Raw genomic sequence first — 21,139 nt, 5'->3', positions numbered from 1 at the left:
CGTTCGTTACCGGGCTCTGACTCCGCGGCGCAGCGGCATGGGCTGCGCTCCCAGCATCCACGTCTCTCAGAGCGGGGTGATCTACTGCCGAGACTCCGAGGAGTCCTCTTCCCGGCACCAGACCGCCGCCGCCGCCTCCCGGGGCGTCCGCGGGCTTTTCCTCAAGACGGACGCGTCCGACGCCGTCTCCTCCTCCGTCGTCACCCGTCAGTGTCGACAGTCACCGAACAACTCTCATCCGGATCCCCGAGGAAACGCCGGACACGTCTGCACCAAGGCCGAGACCCGAACCAGCCACGCCGGCGACACGGTACAGCACAACACATCTCATCCAGCCTTAAACAGTCGAAAGAGCAAATTTAGGTGCAGGCCTAAAGAGCGGTCTGGGTGTTTGTCGGATTTTCTAAAACACACCTTAGTCGTCTGCACTGATGGCCATATGCAGATTTACACAGGGGTGACGTCATGGGAATCCTCCTAACGCGGATGCTTTCATGCTACAGTGTCTTCTGAGCACAAATTAAAGCTCAAGGTTTCGGGTTTTAGAGCCATTTAATCTGCCTAAGCCGTTATAACAGCGTTATAACAGCTGTTATAACAGCGTCTTCTCTGACGGAGGTATACATGGTGCGTTGCGTGCTCCACGGACAGGTGACGGGGTTCTGACGGACACTTCCGTTAAAGCTCTGTCACAGTGGCATGCGCTCATCGGGTGTAAGTTGATGTGCAGAGAAAGTCATCTGATTCAGCTTCAGGACCTCTATGTCCACAGTTAATCAGTCAAAGCATGAAACCACATGGCTTTAGGGGCGCTAGTAGAGCTGATGTTTGTGTTGACTGCACCGAGCAAAACAAAAACAAAGCAACAACTTCCTGCATGAATTGTACTAAAAGCGTGTTTTTGTCACATCTTAGCCAAGTCGGCGCTGTGCCCTGGGGATTTTAACTCCGCAACACAATCATGAACTTACTGCTTTGTGGATTTGTCTTTGCAACTTTGCCAAAAAAAAATTTTCTTACTGGTTTCACAATGCACTTCAGTTATAGCACGTGTAGCCTACAGACTTCTTTACTACTGAATGCAGAGGAGTTTCCTGTATGGAAACTGAAACGTTCTATCCATCCATCCAGCCATTACCCAAACTGGAGCCTATCCCAGCAGTCATTGGGCGGCAGGCAGGGAAACATCCTGGACAGGCCGCCAGGCCATCACAGGGCCGACACACATTCACACCCAGGGATAGTTTAGTATGGCCGATTCCGCTGACCTACATGTCTTTGGACTGTGGGAGTACAGTTATAACACCTGTTCAAATTTCCAAACATTTCCATGACTTTTGGCTGCCAAACGATTGGAGGCAACCTGCTGCACACTAGCTTGCGTTAGCATCATTTTGTAAAATCTAATTATTATTTAAGTAGAATATCGGAGGAATTTACCTTCTGTTGTTAACCTGTCAGTTTCTGACCTATTTCTCTCCCTACCTTGACATCCACCTATGCCACATACGGGACGGTTTATATCAATTTACAGTCACAAAGACAAGCCTAGCAAAACGGAGTGCAGTTTTGCTGCTGATATTACCGCAATACCAAGCTAGCTAGCTAGCTAGCAAGCTGCATCGTTAAAAGACCATTTTTAAATATAACATTAGCAGTCCCATCAGCCATTGCACTCCCTCAGTGCAGAACCGCCGGCAGTCAGAGCGGCCGCCTCCCCCGGCCGCTACAGTATGACGTCATTGTTTTGTTTGTAAGGCACATGTGTAGCAGATTTGGAACGGAGTGTGTACTCACTTTATTATTAAACATGCACATTCTACGCAGCCCTAGCCCACTGTTTAAAATAATGGTATTTGTTTTGTTTTGTTTTTGCATTCATACGTTAGGGAAAGTTAAGCCCAATCTATGCTCCGAATGTTTCCCGGCAGACAAAAAAAGTGTCTCGCATTTACGCTCGTCGCAATGTCGCCGACCGTCTCCTGGTATCTATGGAAACGTTTCGCGTCACGCGCTGTGTAGTAAACAGTAGCGAGTGTTCTTTTTACGAATGAGCGCGCGTAACGTAAACAACGCTCTCAAGCAAAACCATGGCAACGCCCGAACGCCTCGTCCCTTCAATCCAACCATCCAATCACAGCTGAGCGACATAATGCGCGCGAGTCTGCGACATAAGAATATGTGTCGCGTGCACGACGGCCCTGGGAGACGCAAAAAGTGTCTCTCGTGACGTCAAAATTGTCGAGAGACGTCTGTCTGCTAGCCGAGATTTGGAGTATAAATTGGGCCTTAGGCATACTGTTGGGTCTAAGATGTTACACCTGCCACCAGTAGTGGGAGGTGTATCTATACGTACTATGGAACAATATGGTTTGCATATTGCATATGATTATATTGTAACCACCACGGACAAATAGACTCGCTAGCACTTGGCTAACGGGTCGGACCCTTTAGTCCAGTGGTTCTCAACTTTTTTGGGGTCCTGGACCCCCTGTGTATTTTTGATCTACCCTGAGGACCCCCTCCACCTGATCTTGGGGAGGGGGGTTGCAATTTGATAGAAACAGTAGAAACTGCATTTTAAATTGCATTATAGCATTTATTCATTCTTTGGGGCAAAAATAAGAGCTTTCAGTTGTAACTTAGATATAGTTAACAAAACAGGATTCTTATGCAGTAACTTTCAGATATATGTAACAACACAGAATATGTATTCAGTAACTTTCAGGTATATGTAACAAAACAGAATATGTATTCAGTAACTTTCAGATATATGTAACAACACAGAATATGTATTCAGTAACTTTCAGGTATATGTAACAACAGAATTTTTATGCAGTAACTTTTAACAATGCAAACGGGAGCGAGATCTCTTATTAAAATACAATAGATTACACTTGTGAAACAGATGTAATCAGAGAAAAAAGTCCTGTTACCCTTTATAGTTTAGGTAGATAAAGGTCTCAGTCACATTTGAGTAAAATAATCCTATTTCTATAAATGTCATAGGATCTTTTTTTTAAAGATATTTTATTTTCACGGACCCCTTGCAATTTACACCACGGACCACTAGGGGTCCGCGGACCCCCGGTTGAGAAACACTGCTTTAGTCGACTGGTTAACGTCGTCGTCCGTGGTGCGGGAGACCCGGGTTCGCTGCAATAAGATTTGCATATCATCTGGTTCAAATGCCAAACTGGAAAAGCACGTAAACCTCCGCAAAGTCTCTTGCGGGGGCCACAAACTGAGAGTTCGCCATTTCCGGGCTCACCCCGGCGCCATAGTTACGACAGGTCAACAGCTGATGGAGAACGAGTTATGCATTATATGCAACACACCGAGCGGTACATGTCTGTAGCAGCAGGCTTACTACCTGCTTCACTGCGTAGACACACTTGTAGTTTACACCCGCGGAACAAAACAACAAAGTAGGGCAATATGAGCATGTTGGGAAAGGACAGAAATGAAGAATATAAACGATATTAAAAGAGTATGAGCCTGATTGAGTTAGGTGCCAAAGAAGGCCACCGGCCTGACAGATGACATGTGCTACGATTTCAAGGACAAGGAGCTCTCTCTCTCTCTCTCTCTCTCTCTCTCTCTCTCTCTCTCTCTCTCTCTCTCTCTCTCTCTCTCTCTCTCTCGCTCCCCCCCTCTCTCTCTCCCTCTCCCTCCCCCCTCTCTCTCGCTCTCTCTCTCTCGCTCTCCCCCCCTCTCTCTCTCCCTCTCCCTCCCCCTCTCTCTCGCTCTCTCTCTCTCGCTCTCTCCCCCCCCCCCTCTCTCGCTCTCTCTCTCTCGCTCTCCCCCCCCCCCTCTCTCTCGCCCCCCTCTCTCCCCCCTCTCTCTCTCTCGCTCTCTCTCTCTCTCGCTCTCCCCCCCCCCCCCCTCTCTCGCTCTCTCTCTCTCTCTCTTCTCTCTCTCTCTCTCGCTCTCTCTCTCTCTCTCGCTCTCTCCCCCCCTCTCTCGCTCTCTCCCCCCCCGTCTCTCTCGCTCTCCCCCCTCTCTCTCTCGCTCTCCCCCCCTCTCTCTCTCCCTCTCTCTCTCTCTCTCTCTCTCTCTCTCTCTCTCTCTCTCTCTCTCTCTCTCTCTCTCTCTCTCTCTCTCTCTCTCTCTCTCTCTCGCTCTCTCTCTCGCTATCTCTCGCTCTCTCGCTCTCTCCCCCCTCTCTCTCTCGCTCTCTCTCTCTCGCTCTCTCCCCCCCCTCTCTCTCTCGCTCCCCCCCCTCTCTCTCTCTCACACACGTAGTTTGCGCACACACATGCAGCGCGCGCACATATACACACGCAGTGCGCGCGCACACACGCACGCGCCACATTTAAAATACCGCTTTAAAGAATAAGAAAAAGGCTCTTGATCGGATGAACTCCTAAAGAAAGCAAAATAAAAATAAAATGTCACAGCAGGTTGTGATGAACGTCAGAATGAGTACACACACGTGTTGTGTGCGGTGAGTTGAAGGTTGTGGTGATGTGTTATGAGGTCTTCTCGAGCGTCATATTAGTTCCGGTTTCAAAAGCGATGGCATTGGAATTTCAAACGCAGGAGGTTCAAGTCCGCACGTCCAGTGAAAATATTTGACATTGCTTATGATGGAAAAAATGAAGGTCAAGATATTATCCTTTAGAAACCACATTCAAAACCACAACAGTCGACGACCCTTAACTCGGTTATGTTTATTACAATAACTGTCGACAGGACTAAAATGCAGGCAACATTTACTCTTTATTTTGTGTGGATGCAATTAAAATATTGTTTAGCCACAAAATAACTAGATCTGCCTATTACAAAATAATCCCACTTGTTTAGTTTATAACACAATTTATCAGATGTTTTTGCAAGTACAAGCTGCTAATAAAGTGATATATTTGCAATATGTAATGGATTCACTTCAGCGCTGTTTCTTAGCGATCCTAGCATCAATCAATCAATCAATCAATCAATCAATCAATCAACAGAGTTGCATTTTATAAAACCCTTTTGTAGCTGCAGCAGCCACGCAGTGTTGTTGATACACAGCACCACTCTTACATACTACATCTGGTGCTGTGTATGTGCTCAGCTCCCACTTGTGGAGAAATGTCATGCTGCTAAAACGGAGTGAGTGAGTGAGTGAGTGAGTGAGTGAGTGAGTGAGAGAGAGAGAGCGAGTGAGTGCCTAAGTGAGTGAGTGTGTGAGCGACTGAATGAGAGTGAGTGAGTGAGTGAGTGAGTGAGTGAACGAGAGAGCAAATGAGTGAGAGAGTGAGTGAGTGTATGAGTGAGTGAGTGAGTGAGTTAGTGATGAGTGAGTGAGTGAGTGAGAGCGTGAGTGCATGAATGAGTGAGTGAGTGAGTGAGTGAGTGAGTGAGTGAGTGAGTGAGTGAGTGAGTGAGTGAGTGAGTGAGTGCAGGAGTGAGTCAGTCAATCAGTCAGTTAGTTACAACTCAGGTTCATGAGGTGCTTCACATCTAAAAACGACACAACCTAACATAAAAGTAGCAAACTAACAAAATATGACATTCCAGTCTTAATCATATAATGTTATATCTGTGAGATTATTTTTATCTTGACAGAAATATCATGTTTAATGTCATTTATCTAAATACTATTGTTGTAGTTATTACAAATGGATGCCATAAGTGTCATCAGCATAACAATAGATATCACAGTTGATACAAAAATTTAACCAAAAAATAACAGTTACATACCTAAAACCAAGCCCCATAAAAATGAGTTTTATAAAATGAAGCACACACAACCAAATGCATCACTTTATAAGCACATTGCTTAAATCAATCAAATATCCGAATTTGAATGAAAAAAGTACCGAGACCAGTATAAAACATCATTGATGGCATACATTCAGTTTGTGATTAAAGGCACAATGTGCAACTTGCTGTTTTATCCATTTGAAACGTGATGACCATGTGGTGAGTTTGCAACACCGACAATCGATAATACAGTAAAACAATGTTCCAATATAAACTGAGCTGCCAGTTTATTAGGAACACCCCCACCTTCAAACAAATGGTACATTCCAACATGTTGTACGTCACGTGGCTGCGGTGCAGACCAGTGTTTCTAGCAACACGAGTGACCTTATACCTCGTTTACACTTGGTTTTGTAATGCGGTTTTTTCTGTGGTTTTATTTTGCGATCGGATCACAAGTGGACAGCTCTAAACACAAGTGTAAACGACCACCAAAACGTCTTGTGAACCGGTTACTCAAACCACTTGCCGAGGTGGTCTGGGACGCATTTGACCACATATCTTTTGTAGTGTAAATGCTAATGCGTCCTGATGCGTCCTCGACAATGACGTAACAGGAAAATACGTCATCAGTGCAGGATGTGGTGGTTGTTGCCAACTTTCGAAAAAATTGGAGGGAGAGGCGAGTCTACCTGGCTGGAGTACAAGTGAAACGAGATGCCTAATCTCCATTTGGGCAGAAGAGTCAGTCCTGTCAGTCTCAACAGCTGGAATAGTCCGTACATGTATATTAGTGCTTGAAACATCTTCAAACATTAGCTACTGTTTTCACAGCTAGTCGGTGTCATATACGGTAATATATGTGAGCATATACTGTAGTATTTACGGTAATTGAAAGCGCTTGAGCTGGTACTGTATTGTCCCGGGAGTGTTGTATGTTGTTGCCTGCCTCGTGGTTTCATTAAAAACTGATTGACGCTACAAGAAGCCTCCTTTCCGTCGTGTTAGAAGTACACGGAAAAAGTGAGCGTGATAAGCCATGGCTAAATTCAATCCGCCATCAAACTTTGCCTTCGACAAGCTGGGTGAGTGGCCGGACTGGCGCCAGCGTCTTCTGAGGTATAGGACCGCCACTAAGTTGGACAAGGATGAACAGGGATGGAAACATCGGTGACTGGATAGTTGTCGGCATACTCGACAAGGAAGTCTCCCGAAAATTGCAGCTGACAAAGGACCCGACACTAGCGCTGACAATAGAGACAGTCAGGCAGTCTGAGGAGGTTACAGCACAAATTAGCATGCAAGGTGAAGCAACGGGGGCCGTTCATGAAGTCACCCAGAGGCGCAGCAAATACACCAACCATCCCGGTGAGCCAAAAGGGGGAAATAAGCAGCAGGGCCAAAATAAGCAGCAGTAGCAGAATGTGCTCCTGGAAAAACTCTGCTGGTTGCAGACACCCTGTCACCCAGTCCACCAGCAGGCATGGGCAAAGTAAGTGTAAACTACTAATAAGACACGTTAGCCCCTAGCTAACGGGTCTGACCCTTTAGCCGAGTGGTTAGTGATGTCGCCTTGTGGTGCAGTACACCCCGTATCGAATCCCGCACCGGGCAAGAAAATAACCGGTTACATTGGTGGCAGCGGTGGGATCCGGAAGTGTGCAGATCCTCAGAAGTCTCTTCGGAGCGCGGGAAGAACAAAGCGCGAGGGCGCGCTTCCAGGAGAGGGTGACGACTGTAAACTACAAATAAGACACGTTAGCCCCTAGCTAACGGGTCTGACCCTTTAGCCGAGCGGTTAGTGATGTCGCCTTGTGGTGCAATACACCCCGTTTGAATCCCGCACCGGGCAAGAAAATAACCGGTTACATAAGTAACACAGAGAGCGAGGTGGCATTCTACGTTGCCAGTGTAGTGGGGGCAATCCCCGCATCCAAGAGTAAGATGGATGAAATTAGAGGGGCGAACTGATGTTTGTCATGCAGCTTATAAAGAGATGATGACCTGAGCACTCACAGACTGAACCTAACGATGCTAAAGCATACTTCCAAGTCAGATCAGAGCTATCAGAGTATGATGGCCTCATCCTAAGATGAAGCAGGATTGTAATACTGAGGTCAATGAGGGCAGAGATCCTTCAAAAGATTCACGAAGGGCACCAGGACCTCACAAAATGAAGGGAGAGAGCATATTCATCCGTGTGGTGGCCCGGACTCACTACGGAGATTAACAGGCTAGTGATGAGGTGCCAGGTGTGCTGTGAAATGAAAAGAACTCAGCAGAAGGAACCTCTCATTTCCACACCTCTCCCAGCACGACCCTGGAAGAGAATTGCCATGGACCTCTGCGAGCTCAATCACTGCAGTTACCTGGTAATATCAGACTATTACTCGAGGTTTCTAGAAATACTGCACCTTCCCTCCACAACTAGCGCACAAGTCATCCAAAAGCTCAAAACAGTTTTTGCCAGGTTTTGGTATCCCAGACGAGGTGATAAATGATAACAGACCTCAGTTTTCAAGTGCAGAGTTCAGAAAGCTCGCCAAGCACCTCGACTTCAAACGCTATACATCCAGTCCTCACCACCCACAAGGCAATGGCCACGCTGAGAGGGCCGTGCAGACAGCTAATAAAATTCTCAAGCAACAGGACCCAGTGATGGCTCTAATGAGCTATAGGTCCACACCCTGCTCCACCACAGGCTACAGCCCAGCCAAGCTGTTGATGGGGAGAAAAATACACACCACACTCCCCACTCTGGAGAAAAATCTCCTGCTAAAATGGCCCAGCAGAGCAGCTGTGGAAGAGGAGGGCAGGAGAGGAAAGGCCAAACAGGCCCACTACTACAACCTTCGCCACGGAGCTAATCCACTGCCTGCCCTGCAACCAGGAGACGCAGTGCTCTCCAAGTTAGACCATGAAAAATCGTGGTCTCTGCCAGTGGTGATCTCAGGTGAGAGCTCTACCCCAAGATCCTTCATCATCACGACGCAGAATGGAGAGGTGCTGCGACGGAACCGCCGTCACCTCCAACCAGGGCCGGTTCCCCAACCCACCACAGCAGCACCGGATGGGAACTCTAGGACAGATAACCACTCTGACACAGCCACCATGATAGAGACTGTTCCTGTCAGTCAGAGTGTGGCTACTCCCACATCCCCTCTGCCCGGTCAGACTGTGACCAGATCTGGACGGGTGCGCTAGCCAGTTAACAGCATGAACCTGTAGACACTATTGTATCGATCTATGGCCTTTTGGGGGGGGGGCTGATTAAAAAAGGGGGGTAATGTGAAGAGACTGAAGAAATGTGTGTTGACATTTATGTTTGTATTGTTCATGTTGTGGGAGGTTAATTGAATTGAAATTCAATGATAATTGTTGTGAAACTGTTTACAGTTGTATTACAGTGCATTTGTTGAGTCAGAATAGGGACCAGTAATAGTATGTCGAACTGTCTCAATTTAAATAATTTTTGGGTTAGGTTATGTGACATTGAGAATGGTCATTCTCTGAGGTTTCCCAGCAGGTTATTAAAGTAACTCTCAAAGAGGAGGGCGATGTCATATACGGTAATATATGTGAGCATATACTGTGGTATTTACGGTAATTGAAAGTGCTTGCGCTAGTACTGAATTGTTCCGGGAGAGTTGTATGTTGTTGCCTTCCTCGTAGTTTCATTAAAAACTGACTGACGGGTCCGCGGTGGTGTAGCGGTCTAAACATCGGCTTTGTGTCGATGCAGTTGCCCACTGGGGACCGGGGTTCGCGCCCCGGTCTCGTCAGATCCGACTATGACCGGACTCGGTGAAGCAGCAATAATTGGCAACGCTGTCTTCAGGAGGGGGGCGGAGTCGGCTTGTGTTCGTCACATGAATGCGTCTCTGGGTGTGTCGGAAAAAGCAGTGGTTCGGCCTGGAGGCGCCTTGTCACGGAAGTGGCGAGGCGTCTCCTTCGAGACTGCCGGCCGGAGAGACGCAGTTGGCGAACGCATGCAGTACGAGGGTGGGTGTTTGAACTAAAAATAGGGATCGATTGGCCACTAAATCGGGAGAAAAAGGGAATAATCAGAAATAAAATTATTAAAAAAAAAAAATTTTTTTAAACTGACTGACGCTACAAGAAGCCTCCTTTCCATCATTCACAGTCAGCAAATCTGGTGCTTGACTGAGGCCCTTTGACCTTGTAGCGGAAGTGATGTAACAGTAACGAACTCTTCTTCTTCTTCTTTTTCTTCTTCCTCTTCTTCTTCTTCTGAGTAACGAAATCTGATCACAAGTGGTCAGCAGGAAGCATTCGGAAACACATGATAGACACAGGCGCAAACGGCGATGTGTCTCGCTGAGCACTTGCGATCCGATCGCCCAAAACGCATTTTAAAACCATGTGTAAACAGGGTGACTTTGAACACGCGATAGATCGGGCTAGGCGTGCTTGTTCTAGCAAAACGACTGTCGTCCTGGGCTTTTTATGCACAAGCAAGGGAGGAAAGTTGCAGATTTAGGTTTTAAATGTTGCTGCTGTATCAACTTTTTTTTCGCGCAACTCAACGAAAACGTCAAAGTTGCTGAGGCTGTTTTTTTCTGCCACTCTAGGTGATGCTATCGGATGTTGTTGCCGAAAATGATTCAGTCAAGTAGAATGCTATAAGTTTTTACATCCATCAGGCTATTGTAGCGAATTCGGGGGACAACGCAACCACAGGAAGGGAAGCGAACCCGTATCGCCCGCACCGCAGGAGACATCGCTAACCGCTCGACTAAAGGCTCAGACCCGCCAGCCAGCGGCCAGCGGAGCTGATATGCTTAAATGTAACGTGGATGGATAAGAAGGCCGCTGGCTGGCGTGTCTGACCCTTTAGTCGAGCGGTTAGCGATGTCTCCTGCGGTGCGGGCGATACAGGTTCGCTTCCCGGCCGCGGCAGTTCCTGAGGTTGCGTTGTCCCCCAAATTCGCTACAATGTGAACTTAGCCTATGTAGTAACTTTTCAATAATGGTTGAAATCGCCTGTTATTCATGATATGAATTGGATTCGGCACTTGCAGGTGCCGTTTAGCTAGCGGGCCGTACTCGTCTGATCCCGCAGCATACCTTTACCTTTACCGAACTAAAACGGTAACTCATTTATTTTACTATAGGCACAAACAAAAGTTAACCGTCATATTGATTTAAACCTAAATGAACTGGTTATTCTTCAATAAGCCCTGTGATGGTCTGGCGGCCTGCCGCCCAGTGACTGCTGGGATAGGCTCCAGCATCCCCCGCGAGCCTGGGTAAGGATAAGCGGGTTGGATAATGGATGGATGGAAGCAATTAACGACGCCATTATGTTTGGAGGTATTGTTTAGATACTACGACAGTTAGCTCGTGTAATGTAATTAGAATGCAATCCAATCCAATTATGAATCCAGTTATGAGTTTTATTTAAGGTTATTTCGTGGTTTTTCAGAGGGGAGCGAAGACGAGCTCCAGACTGAAGAGCCAGCAGCTGAGTCACAATCAGGCGTGGAAACTGGTAACAACAATTTGGTGTTACTTTGTGTATTTGTGTGTCAGAGTCAAAAACAGTGAAGCAATTTTGATTAGCTAAAATGCCAATGCTACTCATGCCTGTACATTGAAATTAATTTCGTCAATTGCAGATGTCAGTGTAGACAGGTCAATGTCATGGTGTACCTTTTAAAGTTACACTGAAATAACACATGTTTTCATTTTAGCATATGTACCATGCCATACACCATTTTGACAATTTATGTCCAAAAAGTAAAAATATATACATTGCATTCGCATTATTTTGATTTATAAAACTATAACTCTTTTGTGGTGACTTCATTGTTATGTGTATCACAAAGTACATGAAAATTCCTACCAGAGTAGGAGTAAACAACAGTTTTTGAGGTACACATTTCAATTTTTCAATGATTAAGGCATGTACTTTGAATGTAAATAAGGTGCCAGAGTGCATAAAAGAGCATCAAAATAGAGCTCGTTTATCAAAAAAGTCCAGGCTAAGACCCGAATGTCCTCAAATCCTGGAAACGCCCCTGTCATGGAGTAATCACAGCTTGGGTATCTCATTTCTTGAGATACCTGTACTATACTTATTATACTGATATTAATCTTGGGGTATGTAATGAGGTGAAATATCTTGGGCACTATGTTACTGAACAAATGACAGATGATGATATTTATAGGCAATGCTGCACGACGTATGCACAAGCAAACACGCTCTCACACAAGTTTGGTGAGTGTTCAGTTAGTGTGACGATGTCTTTGTTCAGAGCATATTGTACAACACTCTATACTGCACACCTGTGGTCAAACTATAAAAAAGCAAGCTTACAGAGGCTTCGAGTAGCTTATAATGATGCTATGAGAATACTGCTAAAAAGACCTAGATGGTGTAGAGCAAGTGAAATGTTTGTGGTTGCAGGAGTCAACACCTTTCAGGCTCTTCTAAGAAAGCTCATGTATAAATTTATTTGCCAGCTCAATGACTGATAATGTAATCATCAAGGGTTTAACAAGGGTTTAATACGATTCAGTGCCACATGCTACCAATCCCGGCAGTGGGACCACTGGTATAGCTGCCTTCTTATAAGACACTGACTTGTTCCATTTATGTTATTTTGTTGCGTTTACTCTTTGTATTGTCTGGGGTTTGTCTGCAATAAAGTTTTGAATTGAATTGAATATACTAATATTTAGCCCCCTGTCTCTAACCCCGAGAGGGTCTTCTGGATTTCCCCTCCTTGATCTTCCTCCCTCTCTCTCTTTCCCCCCAGTACAGAGCCCAAATTTACTAAATCCCTTCTCCTGGCTAAATATCAGGCTTAAAATCTGGATCTCTTCTCCTTCTCAGAATGAGGCCCCAGAACATTTCTTCATCAGGCTACCACTTGCTCCTCAACTTCACTCTGTTTTCTTCATCCCTATGATGCTCTATGCCAATCTTATTTAAGCCAAAGTATATCCTCAGCGCACAAAAATAACAACACTACTACTAATAATAATAATAATAAAATTAACCATGTTGTCACAAATAGTGTTTCTACTAGAAAATTCTCCCTCCAAAAATCTCAAGCATGACTCCTATGACCAAGCTTTCTCAATGGCCTTATTTATCAAAGTTGCTTACGACCAAATCTGATCATCAAATGAGCATATGCAAATTTCACCAAAATCATGCAATTCATCAATTTCATCTTCGGTGTATCTATATGATCAAAATCATGTCTGGTTGGAGATGGTGTAAATTTGATCATAACATTTCAAAAACCTTTGAAATGCTTAAATCCTCATTTGTATAAATAAAAATAATATAACTACATGCCTTCTAAAATATCGACTGCAGTGGCTGTTCTGTCTGGTGATAACAACCATGGGTGCCTCTGAGTAGTTGTCCAAGTATGTCAGAACCTAGGTAGTTCACATCCACCAACAAACAATGAGAAAGCTACAAAAAAAAAAAACTCACCGTTTCAAACCACCTATTTCCATTCTCAGAAACATTATCAGAAAATGGAAGATAAATGGAACAGTTGAAGTGTCGAGTCAAGGTCTGGAAGATAATAAATAAATAAATCGGAGGATGGCCCAGAACCAAAAATACGATGTACTTTCAACAACAAAGACATCCGTGGCAGAGTTGCCAGAAAGTCTTTCCTATGACCTCAACACAAAATTAAGCACCTAAAGTATGCAAAAGAAAACCTTGAGAAACCTGAAGCCTTTTGGAACAATGTGCTATGGACTGACGAAACCAAAACATTTTAGTCACAATCAAAGAGGTATGTTTGGAGAAAAAAGGGTGAAGAATTTCCAGAGAACACCTTGTCAACTGTTAAACATGGGGGTAGATCCATTGTGCTTTGGGGTTGTGTGGCAGCTGGCGGCACAGTAAATATTGTAGCGAATTCGGGGGACAACGCAACCCCAGGAATTGCCGCGGCCGGGAAGCGAACCCGTATCGCCCGCACCGCAGGAGGTATCGCCCGCACCGCAGGAGGCATCGCTAACCGCTAGACTAAAGGGTCAGACTCACCAGCAAGCGGCCAGCGTGTCTTCTTATCCATGCACGTTACATTATTGTGCGGGTGGAAGGAAGAATGGACTCCACCAAATGTTTTGGAAGGTTTTGGAATGGCCACGATAGTCTCCAGACTTGAATATTATGGAAAATCTGTAGACATCTCAAACATGGCATGCATGCGAGGAGGCCAAAAAATGTTTCTGTGCTAGAGGTTTTCTGCCAGGGAGAACGAGGACGTTTTTAAAACACAAGAATTGAAAGACTCTTAGGTGGCCATTAATTTGGGATTTCGAGACCTTGGCCAACTGTCATTGACATTGAATTGACATTGATACAGCAACAACTCTTATACGTTTGGTGTAGAGAGCACCCGCAGAAAACAGGACCACAAGGTCACCATTTGTGGACGGGACTGTATCGAGTGGAAACCCCAGCGAAAGGTAGCCTAACCGGTTGACTTTATTTTTCTTTGCCGCTGACCAGCATGACAAGATGTGGGTAACGGAAGTTTTGTCCTCCCTCTACAGGCTAGCGGGGTAGCTTACACTACAAGCTTTCTATTTGCTTATACTTGTAACGTGACACTTGAGTTCATAATTATTAACGGTAGACCATGTCTTGGTTTTTTGTTTTTTGTTTTAATCGTGTCATTATTTCCACCGGCATGTATAAATAGTTCTATGGTCTATGGTAGGCGGAGAGCGAAAGAGATAGGAAAGCCTATACCGCAGGGGATATTAACCGGGGCTCTCTGCTATTAATCTGAGGTCATTGCTGTAAGTCTACTTGTCTATAGAAACAGGAATATGTTAGCCACGAGGTAGGGACTAAGGAAAATCAATCATTTTGCAGCCTGAGTAGGCCTACCAAACGTTATGCAATCACTAAGTTGCGTGTTAAGGAGTGAGGGTTGAGTCAGTTGGCTAGCCAGTAGTGCAGCCTTCGACGGGATCAACCAGTTCCATGGACTCACTAAACCTAAACTATGGGAATGACTGGCATGGGGGCCAGCTAGTTTTCAGTTTTGTTTTTCTTTTTTTGTCTGTTGTGTCTTTTAGTCTTGTAGGTTATGCTCATGTTATGTGTCCGATGTCTAGCCATAATGAGTCTACGAATACAGGCAGTAGGCCTACTAATTGCAATGCAAGTAGGCTATATAATTTTCAGATCCGAGGGATAAATGCATACAGGGCAACTTTTATTTTTTATGGAGATACTTCCAATAATTCAATATGGGTTTACTTAAAATAGTAAAATAGTATCTTGGAATATAGCGGGGTGCACACATATTAAAAGGAAAAAAATCCTAACATTTCTCAAACAGAAAAAGGCTGATATAGCCCTTGTTCAGGAAACACATTTGAATGAGAAGGAATCTGACAAATTGAAACGAGACTGGGTGGGACAGGTTTATTATAGCACATTCCCTGCTAGGAAGAGAGGGGGGATTATTCTTGTTAAGAGGAACGTAGACTTCCAAGTGCTGAAGCACATCTCAGATAAAGAAGGTAGATGGGTCATCTTAGATGCTATAATGGAAGGCCAAAGAGTGACAGTGGCTAATATCTATGGTCCGAATTCAGTATCGCCAGACTTTTTCAATGATGTCTGCAATATAATTAGAAATGTGGGGAACGACAATATAATTATAGGGGGAGACTTCAACCAGGTTAGAGATCTGAAACTGGGCAACTCTTCTCAATCAAGCCGACCCAGCTATAGGTCTGCATCAATGGCCGCAATAGAGTTGATGATGGAAGAACTGGGACTTATTGATATACTATGGCGGTTATTACACCCACAAGAAAGAGATTATACCTTTTTCTCTCACCCCCATGCCACATGTTCTAGGATTGATTATTTTCTTATATCTAGGGCTTTCGTTAACCAAGTGCTTAGTGCTACAATTGGCAATATAGTTTTGACGGATCATGCACCTGTGGATGTAGTTATGTCCCCTCAAGAAAATGAGGAACGGGTGTTAAGGTGGCGCTTTGATAATTTCAGGTTAAATGGAGAAGAGTATTGTACGTTTGTTAAGACGGTGATGTGTGAATTCTGGGAATTTAACGAGGGCTCAATTTCAGACTCTGGGATGATGTGGGATGCCTTTAAAGCATATGTAAGGGGGCGTCTTATACAACACAGTGCGCTTTCTAAAAGAGCAGAAAATGAAAAGAAGCTATGCTTAAACTAGATAACGACATAAAAAAGCTTGAGAAACAGCATATACAGCATCCAGACCCAGAAACGTGACGTAAACTTAATAAATTAAAATTTGATTTGAATAACATTTTACAAAGGAAGGCCGAATTAGCGTTGTTTGTACGAAGCAGAAATACTACGAATAGGGAGAGAGGGCAGGCAAATTATTGGCACATAGAGTAAAACAGAGGCAAACTCAAAACGTAATTTCTTCAATATACAATAAAAGTAATGAATTGATCACGAATAAAAGGGGATTAATGGGGTGTTTAAGACATTTTACCAAGAACTTCACACATCACAAGGGACGATGGATGAGTCTAAGCTGAAGAGCTTCCTCTCAACAATTAACATGCCAACCTTAACAGAGGCTCAGAGAGACACCTTAGAAGGAGACGTCACTATTGAAGAAATTCAGCAAAATTAGCTTGGGGAAAGTGCTGGGAAATGATGGGTTTACATCTGACTTTTATAGGAATTTTATCAACAAGTTAACCCCGAGACTGCAAACTGTCTATCAAGATGCTTTACAGAAAGGTAAACTCCCAGAAAGCATGAGTTCAGCAGTAATCACTTTACTTCATAAGAAAGGGAAGGACCCGCAGTACTGTGGTAATTTTCGACCAATCTCACTAATCAATGTGGATGAAAAAGTGTTGGCCAAGATTCTGGCAACCAGACTAGAGGATGTTATTCCACTTCTAATACATCCAGACCACGTGGGATTTGTAAAGGGGAAGAGCTCAACTGATAATTTACGCAGACTCCTCCATCTGATGTGGAAAACGAGAAATGGAGAAGACCCAGTGGTTGCCTTCTCTCTAGATGCAGAGAAGGCCTTTGATAAGGTGGAGTTTTCCTTTTTGTTTTGTATTCTAGAGAGATATGGGTTTGGACCATCGTTCCAACAATGGGTTCAGCTAATGTATACGGATCCGATGGCCACTGTTCTCACCAATGGCATCATGTCACCCTCTTTTAAGCTGAGCCATGGCACTAGGCAGGGCTCGCCTCTCTCGCCTCACATTTTTGCTCTTTTTCTCGAACCATTAGCACTGGCCTTACGCGCGAATAAGAATATAGTGGGAATACAAGCGGGTCGGGAAGAACATAAACTTTTTTTATATGCTGACGACATCCTAGTGGTATCCAGTAATCCTGAAATGGCTGCATCAGAAATTAATTTTGTAATAGACTCTTTTTCTGCGATATCGGGATATACAATCAATTGGACAAAATCAGAAGCCATGCCACTATCCAAATTATGCCCACCGGTCATTAGAGAAAAATGGCAGTTCAGATGGATGCCGTCTGGCCTAACATATCTGGGGATTAAACTAACGCCGGGTCTGAATAAGATAATGGAATCAAATATAGCTTCTATGTATCATTCAAAACATTCAATTTCTGTTGCAGAATTGGACTAATATGAATATATCAATGTTGGGTAGAATGAACCTGGTGAAAATGATTATAGCGCCTAAAATACAATATATTATATACATGCTACCCTTATCATTCCCGCGCTTGTTGTTAAAACAGTACAACACAGTAATTGATCACTTTATCTGGGTGGGGGAAAAGCCCTTATTTAACCGTACTAAGTTATACGCAGCTGTCACTCTCAAAGATTGACTGGTATCATTATGCCTTCTCACTCTCCCAACTTTCTAAAAGGAATATTCCTCCAGACCAGGCTCCTGCTTGGGTAAGGATAGAAGAAGAACTAGTACAGTGCATCCGGAAAGTATTCACACCCCTTCACTTTCCCCACATTTTGTTTTGTTACAGCCTTACTCCAAAATGGATTAAATTCCTTTTTTTCTCCTCAATCTACATACAATACCCCATAATGACAAAGTGAAAAAGGTTTTGTTGAAATTTTTGCAAATTTATTAAAAATAAAAAACTGAAATATTGCATGTACATAAGTATTCACACCCTTTACTCAGTACTTGGTTGAGGCACCCTTGGCAGCGATTAAAGCCTCAAGTTTTCTTGGGTATGAAGCTACAAGCTTGTCACACCTATAGTTGGGGTATTTCTCCCATTCTTCTCTGCAGATCCTCTCGAGCTCTGTAAGGTTAGATGGGGAGCATCGCTGCACAGCTATTTTCAGGTCTTTCCAGAGATGTTCAATGGGGTTCAAGTATGGGCTCTGGCTGGGCCACTCAAGGACATTCACAGACTTGTCCCGAAGCCACTCCTTCGTTGTCTTGGCTGTGTGATTAGGGTCGTTGTCGTGTTGAAAGGTAAACCTTCACCCCAGTCTGAGGTCCCGAGTGCTCTGGAGCAGGTTTTCATCAAGGATCTGGATCTCTCTGTACTTTGCTCCATTCATCTTTCCCTCAATCCTGACTAGTCTCCCAGTTCCTGCTGCTGAAAGACATCCCCACAGCATGATGCCGCCACTGCCATGCTTCACTTTAGGGATGGTATTAGCAGGGTGATGAGAGGTGTCTGGTTTCCTCCAGATGTGACGTTTGGCATTCAGGCCAAAGAGTTCAATCTTGGTTTCATCAGACCAGAGATTCTTGTTTCTCATGGTCTGAGAGTCCTTTAGGTGCTTTCTGGCAAACTCCAAGCAGTCTGTCATGTGCCTTTTACTGAGCAGAGGCTTCCGTCTGGCCACTCTACCATAAAGGCCTGATTGGTGGAGTGCTGCAGAGATGGTTGTCCTTCTGGAAGGTTCTCCCATCTCCACAGAGGAACGCTGGAGCTCTGTCAGAGTGACCATCGGGTTCTTGGTCACCTCCCTGACCAAGGCCCTTCTCCCCCGATTGCTCAGTTTGGCTGGGCGGCCAGCTCTAGGAAGAGTCCTGGTGGATCCATCTCTTACACAAATGGGAAGAGCAATACCATTCAGGAACCCAGTGTTATCTTTTGCTCGGGAATCTTGGAGAGTGGCACCTCATATTATGAAATCCAATACATATCTCACACCTAAAGCATCCATATGGTACAATAAGAAGCTTCTCATAGGCAAGAAGACATTCATGTGGGAAAGGTGGGCTAGTTCAGGTATACGTCTCCTTGGAGATCTGTTTGGGAAAGACGGAATGAAATCCTTTGAGGAAGTGAAGACAGAATATAATCTAGACAGATCAGACTTTTGGAATTTTTTGCAAATTAGGCATCGTATGTTGGGCCAGGTAAAATCTGAATTGAATCCACAAACTAGGATACAGGATCTATTCCATACAACATGGATGGGAAAAGGGGGGGGCTCAATATTTTATGTGCATTTTACTGAAACTAAGGGACATTGATGCTTGCTGGAGATGTGGGAAGGAGGCTGGGACTTTAGTACATCTACTGTGTTATTGTGAGAAGACAGTATGTATGTGGGACAACATTGTTGTTTTTATGAACGGGATGGTGAAGTTATCACTGATTAAAACCCCAGCACTGTGTCTTTTGGGACTGTTACCAGAAAATGTCAGAATGTCTAATCGTATGAAACTATGGGTACAGCTGGCTCTGATAACTGGCTGCAGAATCAATCTGAGAAACTGGAAATCCTCTGCTCCTTCAACCTACAATGAATGGATGGAAACAATGTATCAGATGGCAACATATGAACGAATCACTTATAGAGTGGCGGGTAGAGAGAACATGTTTAAGGAGGTCTGGGGCTTACTCTTCACAGAAATGGAATGTGGACATTGAAACAGATGATTACTCTGCATGAATATTCATATGGACTCTATGGCTATGTGTCTTGTCTGATTGTTCCGTTTTTAATTTGTGTATGTTTACTTTGTTTGTTTTTTTGTGAATTTGTTTGGGTGTATGTTGTTTAAAAACAGGGAAAGAGTACAGTTGAGTTTGTTTGATACTTGTGTTATGACGCATTGTGTTTGTGAACGCAATTGTTGATCTGTCCAGAAAAATATCAATAAAAAAAAGAAGGAATTTAGCTGCTCAGATCCTCTTGTATGCAGTGCTACCATACAAATGTACATCGTACGTATTGTCACTGGACTTTGCGTATTTGCAAAGGGAATATTTTCCTTTCTGCTGTATTGACTACTTTAATACAAGAGGGCTGAAAGTTAGTATATGGTAGCAAAAGTGGTAACACAAGAAAGATAATCAGTGCAAGGACAGGCTGAGTGCCAATATGCTTCTTGAAGTCAATAGTGAAATGGTAAGCAATGCTCACCACTATTTTATTTATTTGCTTATTTATTTTAATCTACAGCTGCTTTTAATCTACTGCTTTGGACAATTTGTGTCCCTTATTGTTCACAAATTTTTGTCATTGTGTTATTTTGTAGGTTTCAACCATAGAAGAATGTGTAGGACCAATGCGAGTGACCCAAGAGCCTATTCAGGTAAGATGCACTTATTGTTTGACCGGTCTCGTGGCATGTTTATATTTAGCATTGCATACAAAGACCAGGGAGAACTAGAGAACCTGGATGGACCTGAAGATGTTCAGTGCTTTTAGAAATGTGCTAAGTTAATTAAAGAACAGTCCTAAATATATGTCTTTATGCATGCTCAATAATCCAGGTAAGAAAACCACAGCAAGTTGAATCAATTCATCTGGACACGTTTATTGAGAGAAACGTTTCATCACTCACCTAAGTGACCTCTTCATTCTCAACTGACTGCAGATATATATTTTTTTATTTTGATATACTTTATTAATCTCCGTGAGGAAATTCTTCCTCTGCATTTAACCCATCCCAGCTGTGTAGCTAAGAGCAGTGGGCAGCCGCCGTGCAGCGCCCGGGGACCAACTCCAGTTTCTATTGCCTTGCTCAGAGGCATAGGCCGGATTATTACCCCTAACATGCATGTCTTTTTGATGGTGGGGGAAACCGGAGCACCCGGGGTAAATGCGCTGCAGACACGGGGAGAACATGCCAACTCCACACAAAGGATGACCTGGGATGACCCCCCCAGGTTAGACAACCCCGGGGTTCGAACCCAGGACTTTTCTTGCTGTGAGGCGACAGTGCTAGCCACTGGGCCAGCATCCCACCCCCAGCCTTATAAACAGTACAGTTGCCGAATGACTGAGAACAACGATCGATTTCATATGCATATTGCCGTGAGCATTAACTAGAGCAGGAATGGGCAACATGATCCAGAAAGGGCCGGTGTGGGTGCAGGTCTTTATTCCAACCAAGTAGTTACACACCTGAGTCTGTTAGTCAACCAATAGTCTTTACTAAGGACCCTGATTTGTAGAGTCAGGTGTGT

The 21,139-nt window shown here is 44.3% G+C and overlaps 1 protein-coding gene across 1 annotated transcript in view; it reads left to right on the top strand.

The window, feature by feature from the left end:
- pde8b (phosphodiesterase 8B) overlaps positions 1 to 21,139 on the top strand; it is a 66,505-nt gene that overhangs the window by 379 nt on the left and 44,987 nt on the right. Inside the window, exons 1-3 of the mRNA XM_056290475.1 lie at positions 1 to 310; positions 11,138 to 11,203; positions 20,206 to 20,262. The exon at positions 1 to 310 is cut by the window's left edge and continues 379 nt beyond it. Of these exons, the coding sequence (XP_056146450.1) occupies positions 1 to 310; positions 11,138 to 11,203; positions 20,206 to 20,262 (433 nt within the window). The remainder of the gene's footprint in view (positions 311 to 11,137; positions 11,204 to 20,205; positions 20,263 to 21,139) is intronic.

This window comes from Lampris incognitus, chromosome 12 (genome assembly GCF_029633865.1).
Source record: "Lampris incognitus isolate fLamInc1 chromosome 12, fLamInc1.hap2, whole genome shotgun sequence".
NCBI lineage: Eukaryota > Metazoa > Chordata > Actinopteri > Lampriformes > Lampridae > Lampris > Lampris incognitus.
This window is presented reverse-complemented; position numbering and strand designations above follow the sequence as displayed.